The sequence below is a fragment of the Hibiscus syriacus genome, unplaced genomic scaffold (assembly GCF_006381635.1).
Source record: "Hibiscus syriacus cultivar Baekdansim isolate YM2019G1 unplaced genomic scaffold, ASM638163v2 tig00110156_pilon, whole genome shotgun sequence".
NCBI lineage: Eukaryota > Viridiplantae > Streptophyta > Magnoliopsida > Malvales > Malvaceae > Hibiscus > Hibiscus syriacus.
The window spans coordinates 3390444-3399254 of record NW_024062606.1 but is presented as its reverse complement, the minus strand read 5'-3'; the positions used below and the strand labels follow the sequence as shown (position 1 = coordinate 3399254).

Sequence of the window (8811 nt, the reverse complement as noted above, 5' to 3'; positions counted from 1 at the left end):
TGGGGATGAAACCCAAACCCGACGGGTTCTGACCAATTTTTTTTAAAAAAATTGGGTTCGGGTCGGGTTTTTTTTTAAATGTAATGTAATGTTCGGTTCGGGTCGGGTTTAGGGTGAAAAATACCCGATCCTAAAAATATATAATTTTACCTTATATATTTATGAATAATCAAAATAATACCCCTCTATATATTATTTTTTTCAATTAAATCATTATTTTTATTGAATAAAAACAAATTTTTACCTTATATATTTATGAATAATCAAAATAATATCTCTCTATATATTATTTTTTTCCAATTAAATCATTGTTTTTATTGAATAAAAATAATTTTTATTATTTATGGTCAGGTCGAGTCGGTTTTTAAGTTATATATCGAGTCGGTGAAAACTTAATTTAGTCGGATCGGATCTCAGATGGAGGACTCCTTGTTCTCGGGTCGGGTCGAGTGGACCAAATAGCCGACCCAACCCGACCCATGCCCATCCCTAAACATAAGGAGTATTATGTGAAAGTTAAACATAATATTTTGTTAAATAAAGTATTAGTTATTGATAAAAAAAATTAAGATCTAAGAAAACATAAGATTTAGTAAATCTAGAAGAAAAATATAACTTTATGTAGGAAATAAAATAGTATAAGCTGTCAGTGTTCGAAATCGTAACCTCTAAAATCAACTACGAATCTTTTAACTACCGAGATAAATTAGTTCATACCAAAATATGTTATTAATAAAGATATTAATTAAATGATTTTCCTTACGTCACCTCTATTTAATTTGTGGTTAGCAACAATGAAAAATAAACTACCACACTTTTAGATAATTTATACCTAATAACATAAATAATACAAACAAAATCAATCTGAAACAATCGACTTTGAAAAAACAATACTTATGACCAAAGAATTATTTAATTTAAAATAATAAAACGAAAACATACCAAATAAATTATGTTACATAGACTAATATAATCAATTTATATTTAAACAATACTCAACCGTTAACATTCATTATCTGGATAATGATAATCTGAAATGACATATTAAAACTGCTAACATGATATTTTTTAATAAAAAATATATTTTTTAATAAATTATAACATATGACATTATTTTATTAATGAAAAAATAATATTAACTTAATATTAATCTATTAAAAGGTGTGACATTTAACACATAAAGTTATTATTATTAAATAATAAATATTAATAATTAGGTGATTATTTTATTACAAATCAATAATATTATTAATTATAATATAATTTTTTAAACTTTAACAATGAAAAGAGAAATTTATTACTGAAACATTAATAATCGTTGGGAGTAATTTAGCCAGGCTTAATAAATCCGACGGCCCGACAACAAGGACGGGAGCAGCCGTCCTACACGGTAAGAACTCCCAGTTTTCGCCTGACAGAAAAGCAAAAAGACTGATGCTTTGTCTCAAACACCCAAATGCCTTTAATATTAATAAAAATTCACACTTTTGTGCGATAAGAAGAAGCAGTATTTATGTACTTCGATTAAAAGTTGCAACCAAGCTTTTACTCTCTAGACTCGACAAATTACTTACTCCCTAAGCCGCTTTAAAGCTTCCATTAAAGCTTCCGGCACTGCTGTATTTAATTCATCAAAAACAGCGGCGACAACAACGGACAAACCCCACCTTTATTAACTATCATGCACCTCCCGCCCTTATAAAAGGCTCGGCATCGCGAACATTTTTCGACACCATCGATCGAGTACTACCACCGCTCGTCTTTGCTTTCTGCGATCGTGCGCCGTTTAGAGAACGATGCCTTACCGGGGTGAGTCCTACACGTCAACGAGTAACATTGGGTCGGACCCGATGGAGCGGCTGGCGAAGCTGGCATCGGAGAGCGCCGTGGTGATATTCAGCGTGAGTACCTGTTGCATGTGCCATGCAGTCAAGAGGCTGTTCTGCGGGATGGGAGTGAACCCGGCGGTGTACGAGCTGGACCAGGATCCGAGAGGGCAAGAGATGGAGAGAGCTCTGACGAGGCTTCTCGGCAACTCTCAAGCTGTTCCGGTTGTTTTCATCGGAGGGAAGCTGATAGGTTCAATGGACCGAGTCATGGCGTCGCATATTAATGGAACGTTGGTGCCACTTCTCAAGGAGGCAGGGGCTCTCTGGCTCTAATTCTCCCCCCTATAGAAAACATTTTATGACTTAGATGGTAATTAGTTGACAAATTATGCATGAATTAGGGTTTTTTTTCCGTTGCATTTCGATTATATACTATATTAGTAGTTTGTTAAGTGTTGTGTTACAGTATCGTCTTATGCAAATTCCATTTAATTAATGTAGCTCAGCATTGTCTCATTGTATAGATAATGGAAGCTAACTTATCTTTGCTTTGCTATAATCATTAGCTTTGTTTTAATTAATTTATTTTGTTTCTAAGATTCTTCTTCTTTTTATATTCCATAATCATAAAAAAAATTGTGAGTAAATTACACGTTTACTCATTGACTTTACTCTCTCTCCCATTTCACTTATCATACTTTTAATTTTTTCAATTTGCTCACTTAACTTTAGACATTAAACTTTTTTTGTACCGTCAAATAATTAACGGCGTTATGACATGACAACTTGTACTAAAATGATGCAGTTTTAAATCTTTAAAAAGCTCAAATTTATATCAAAACGATGTCGTTTTGATGTAAATAATTTTTTTTTTCATTTTATCCTTTTTCTTCCCCCTCCTCCCCTCATCTCTCCAAATCATGTATCACGCCATTTACCCATCTGAAACGTCTGTAATTGTTCCGTTGAGTATCTACATTATTATTATTTGATTAATCTAGGGTACGTACAAATAATTCTTTGTTCAAAGATAACTCTCAACTATTTGACGTTTAACGTTCACACATCTAATAATTTTTATGTTTGAACTTATGACTTCAAGAAATAATAATGATTTTTTTTACTGAGATCACTCGATTGACGCGGAGTATCTACATTAGAATCGTACAAACGTGGCCTCTTTTTGTCTAATTAATTAGTAACCAATGAAAGAAAAAGAAATTGCACATTGAAGCGAGCGTAGGGTGCTTTAAAGGTCGAATTCTGAGGATTATAAAAGCAATTAAAATTTCAGCAGTGGTTGCAAGAACAAGAGGGAACATCTTTATGGCACTGCTTCGTATTGTGCAAGGCACCGATATTTATTATGTACCACCCTCTATTATGCCCATTTACTATGATTAAAAAATCATATGTTTTCCATATTTATGTATAGAGATAGTCATCAAACAAGAGACAATATTCTCTATGTACCACCTTGTTTTGTACATGGAGTACTGAATGTTGCTTATTTATGTATATTAAATACATGTACTACAAAAATTCTTACATCATGTTCCCGTATTGAATTTATTATGGAATAAATATATGTACCACCTAGTGTTACAAGGAAATTAATCCTTGTTTGAATTGCGCATAAAATTTGTATAATAGTGTCCAATATATCCAACGCCTTTAACATTAAAATCAGTGACGGGTCCAGAAATATTTTCAGAATTGACACATATATACTAATAGTAAAATATTTTTGTATAAGACGTTATCAACACCCTCTTTAAAGTTGGGAGATAAAATTTTGAGATTAAAATAAAAAAAATAAATATATTATGAGACACTTTACAATTTTCTCTCAAGAGAGACGTAAAATTTCTCAATAAATTTGAAAACAAGTAGTGATGATTCTATAAATTTTAGAAAAATAATTTAAGAGGTTAGGTTTTTATAAATCTTATAGTACTACAAATTACATTATTTTTTTAAAATTTAAATGCTCAAGAACCGAGACCTTAACCTTATGGTAAGACTCAGTGTTGTGTTTTGAAGGTTGCCACAACTCCGCTGGTTTCAAGCCGCTTCACTCTCTCAAGCAATTCATCAATGGTGACAGAAGCATCCTACAATTTACACCAAAAAATTAAATAATGAAGATAAAAAACCACAGTATAAACGATGAAAATAGATGGCTCGGATAAGGGATGACAACATATCGAGTTAGGGTAAGATTTTTTGTCAATCTCTCCCGACTTGAAAATAGATATCCTCCATCCAAACCCGACCCGAACCAAAAATTTTATATCCTACATTCGACCCGACCTGATTTTAGAGTATAAATCATACCCGATTCGACCCGATATAAATTAAGGATTTAATTAAAAATATAATAATTTTTTAAGAAAATTACGCATTATTATCCTATCGTTGAGTCGAGTTTTTTCACCCTCCACCTGACCCATCTCTTAAAAAATCGATCCGACCCGAACTTGAATTTTTATTTTAAATTTCGATCCTATCGGGTCAGGCCAGGTCGGAATGCATCAAATTCTGGTTAAATTGTCAATCTCTGCCTGAGATTGACTCATTGTGTTCTTTTTTAGTGAATATCTTTAAATTTTATTATTGTTAATCTCAACCATCTATTTTCATTCATATAACGGTGATCAATATTTATCCAAATATATATATAAAGCCAACCTTAAATTTCTTCCTTAATCTCTCTTCCTCCTCGTCTCGCCTGCTCCTTTCTTCCACAATCATATCAATCAGAACTATCTGCTCTTTGTCCAACTCTTGGCTCCGTTGTTGTTCTTGCTTGACCTTATTTGCAAATAAAAAAACATAATCAGCTTCAAAATCTATAAATCAAGTGTTGTTTACGATAATATCCTCATCTAATTTACAGATAATGCATGGACAGCGAATGAACGTACTTGCAATTCAAGTGATTTGCATCTATCTTTTTCGAACTGTAATTCACCATTCATTTTGTTCATCCTGCATCAGAAAGGACGTTCAAATGGTTAAGCAAGGAAGAACAATCTTCAAAAATACACAAAAGCTAAGGGGGAAATTATTAAGTAGTATACCTTTCCTTCAAGTCATGATTCTCAGCTTCCAATTTGTTTAATCTCGGCATGTCACAATTACTCGACAAATTCTTATCTCTGTCGTCGACCCTGTCCTTTTCCTGTTGAAACATGGAATAAACTTGATCATACAAGTGAACAGAACACTATAGACGATCAAATGCAAATGCATTGGACACAATTTACCCTCAGATGTGATGGACATGGTGTGGTGTTTGCTGCGGGAGGTTGTCGAGATTCGCCGTTCGAAGGCGATGCCCTGAAAGATTTTCTGTCTTGATTTGCTTCGTCTACCGGTGGACTTTGATCATCCTTCATGCCCAATTGAATTCTGGTACTTCTTCTTACCGAAACTTGGTCATTTTCATTTGGTTGTGAAGAAGACTTCTTCATAGAGATAAGGGTAACATGTCCGTTTTGGTTCGGAACCGATGTTTTCTCTTTAACACCGGATTGAATGTTCTGGACCTTGCTAGTGGAGCACTGGTCGTTTCGAGCCGGTTGCGAAGAAGGCTTCTCTCGAACACATGAAACGGGACTCGCATCTTCCGTGACCGAGCTCTTTGCAGGCCTCCTAGCTGCGTAACCAACTTCATGGCAATTTTTAAACCTAAACGGAAAAGCAAGGAATAGTTCAGAGACCAATACTAGTTTTGCTTATTATGCAAGTAATTCCCTACGCATGTAATGGGGAGTACAAACCAGTAGTCCTTCTGAATTCCAACTAGTTTCGCCTCCAGCCTTGAAAGCACAATGGTTCGCTCGAAACCCTGTTTGTCGTGCGCCGGTTCGACAAAATTGGCCTCCAACACACCTATTGCAGAATATCAAAAGGAAGAGGAGTTACCAAAACACTGATCCGTAGACCAAAATGAGAACCAGAAAGTAGAATATAAGCATTTATCCATACCGAGTACTCCTCGGCCGCTACTTCCAGCTGCATTCCACACCCTCCAGAATGGCTGATGGTGTTGTTTTTCCCATGCATGAACGGAAAATAAAAGGTTAACATTCCATTGGAATCTCAACCTATGGTTTTAGATTCTTTTGCCTAATTAAAACAAAAATCTAACCTTGATAAGCCGGTTCTTGTGGTACACATTAAATCCTTGTATGTCGATATGGTATCGTGCGTCCTTCACGAACCCTATTGTCACAGTTGCAACCATCTGTTACAGAAGTCCAGGCAAAATTCGTTCAGTTTTCAAAGAGTGTAAAGGAAAGAACAAGTGAACAATCCAAATCAGAGATCAAGCTTTATAGCGATTACATCAGAGCTAGTCGGCGCTTTTCCGGAAACTATCTGAGGCCGGTATACTATCTTCGTAGTGAGCATCATGTCATCGATAATGTTATGATGTTCAATGTCTTTTCCACGCAGAACCATTCGAAAATCAGTTGGAAGCCTGAGGTAAAGGATGGATGCATAGCTCTACAAGGAACAAAAGGGAAAAATATGGTTAATCAGCCATGGTGATCAGATGAATGCAAAATTATCAGTGACTCACCCTCAACGAATGCCGATAAGTTAAGAAGTGCCTCGAGTTGTGAAATGTTTTCGCCATTTCGATGCTCTTTTCGTCTCGACTAACTCCTCTAATTTGAATATCCTGCCATTCCAAACTTCATTAGTCACTGGAATTTCAAAAAGAAAATGAGAAAAGTGATACATGAGAAGGAGTTGAAAGCGTACATGATCATCGGTCTCGAAATCTAGCTCCGGTTTACCTTCATCGTCCTCCCAGAGATTGTAAATTATTATGCGGGTACCATGATGATCTTTAAGAAAATTGAACTAAAATTTGACAGACACAACAACAGGGACAGCAGTTAGTACGATTCATTTACTTCCATGCTAGCACATCGACATCGAATCAGAAAGCGAATCGAAACAACAAAACTTACTTGCTCAAGTAGATCAGTTTCAGACGTGTATGGCGACCAACGGATTATAGTTTCCAAATTCCTGTTCCAATCATCCTCAAATGATCGTGTCATCTTGGTCCAACTCTGTCCTCTTTTTTCATAATCAATCTTTTCAATTCAAAGACAGAAAGTTAGACTGCATGTTGTGCACAAACAAGAACAGATATATATGCAGAAATAATAACATTGTTGAAGAGTTCTTACAATTGGAACTACAATGTCCTCCTTTCCGGTTTCTGTCAAAAATGTGTAGGAAAGTACTCCGATACTCCTCGTTGGGCTAAGACAATGGGAAAAATCAGCCTTTGAACTTATAACAGACAATAAGCACAGCATAAAAGAAAGAATTCTGTCGCATTTTAATAGAGTTTTTTCATAATTAAGAACCAACCTCTTTCCATCTGTCCTATGACTTTGAGAAAACACAATAACATCTGCTCCAAGCCTCATTGTACTGGTCTTAAAGCCATTTCCATCTGAAATTCAGTTAAACCATAAATAACATGCAATGGTTGTGGCATTCAGTCGTCAACGGAAAGGAACATGCGAAACTATATGCAGATATAGAAAGATAAATAAATAGATAGAGATACGCACATTGACCAATGGTATTTGCCATTTTACTTTTCGAAGAATACCCAAGAGACATGCATTGCCTCATTTTATCCGGGCTCATTCCTCCACCATCATCTACAATTATCAGAAACAAAAGAGCAGCATAAGAACAAATCAGGCACATGAATTATAACGATTGATTATGGAAATTTACGCCGGCAATTTACCTTCGACAAGCAACATCTTGCTGTTATCTTTTTTATTCTGCAACATATCTATGCAAACGTATGTAGCTCCATTGCATGCCTGAAAGAAATGTCCTATCAGAATATGAATGCAAGAGGAAACAAAACTGAGTTTTCTTTAAGGAGAATGCAAAAACCTCATCTAGGGCATTGTCCAAAAGCTCAGCAAAGGCTGTCCAAAGAAGGAAACATTGTTTATCATTCATAATTATCAAAGTTCCAATAGGAACAGTAATGTTTTTAATTATAATGTGTACCTCCAAGAGCCCACTTATGACTGGTTGCATTTGAATGTAGAAACTTGGGATGAACCCTAACATGATCCATGCCAACTGCAACACACACACACACACACACATGTAAGTCAATATTCAAATTCAGATATTAAAAAGGAACACAAATTAAACTTAAAAGAAAAAGTAGGGTTTTAACCAGTACAAGACACGGTAGAATCGCATGCATTGCCTCCTTCATAATCTCCCGCTTTCCAAAACTGCTTGCAAGACCTCGAAACCTTACTCCGTTGACGGATTTCAACAACGCCTTGAAGGGAAGCAGTTTCCGTCACCGATAATCCGGTCTCCGGAACAATTACGGTCAACGGTAGAATCCCGTCCTCTTGCGGAAGCGGAGCCAGAAACGTCGTGGGAAGCGCGAAACCAGAACCCTCGGTTTTCGGTTTCTTGGTCGAACAAGAACCGACAGGCTCTTCACCGGAACTACGTCTTTTGAAACCCGCATTGGATTGGAGAAAACCCAGTAACGAGTCGTCGATATATGAAGAATCGTCACTGCTTGAACTGCTACTATCGCTGCTGATTTCAATGGCGAGTTGCTGAGTCGGACTGTGTTCGATTCTGTTGTTGAACACGTAGGGTTCGGGTTTTACTTTGAGCAGATTGTTATTATTAAGAGAAGAAGCCATTGAAATTACAGAACTTTGCTTTGGGAGCATTCTTCTTGTTTGGGTGTAGAAGGAGAAAAAGAGTGGTTTTTATTTGGATCTTTACACCAACAGAGAAACCGAGTTTCGTTAGGGCTCTAATTTCTTATATACACAAGCAAGGCGCGGGAAAAAGGACAATTTATATTGGAATATTATATTATAGGCGAAATTACCTCTTAGATCCTTTTTAATTCAAAATTAGATAAATTATTCCTTTTAAAAAAGTA

The 8811-nt window shown here is 35.7% G+C and overlaps 2 protein-coding genes across 2 annotated transcripts; one reads left to right on the top strand and one right to left on the bottom strand.

Annotated features, from left to right (window-relative positions):
• Positions 1-1796: 1796 nt before the first annotated feature.
• On the top strand, positions 1797-2162 carry LOC120215884 (glutaredoxin-C5-like). Its single transcript, XM_039213411.1, has one exon. It carries the CDS (start codon positions 1797-1799, stop codon positions 2160-2162), a length of 366 nt encoding a protein of 121 aa, XP_039069342.1.
• A 1691-nt stretch (positions 2163-3853) lies between these two features.
• Positions 3854-8563, bottom strand: LOC120215831 (protein MICRORCHIDIA 4-like). Its single transcript, XM_039213376.1, has 19 exons — positions 8071-8563; positions 7896-7970; positions 7776-7810; positions 7621-7699; positions 7436-7528; positions 7230-7314; positions 7043-7118; positions 6818-6946; positions 6606-6707; positions 6421-6522; positions 6183-6344; positions 5986-6081; positions 5823-5874; positions 5615-5726; positions 5099-5522; positions 4913-5013; positions 4757-4820; positions 4521-4643; positions 3854-3943 (listed from the first exon to the last, which is right to left on the bottom strand). The coding sequence occupies exons 1-19, from the start codon at positions 8561-8563 to the stop codon at positions 3854-3856; spliced, it is 2493 nt and encodes an 830-aa protein (XP_039069307.1).
• Between the last annotated feature and the right edge of the window lie 248 nt (positions 8564-8811).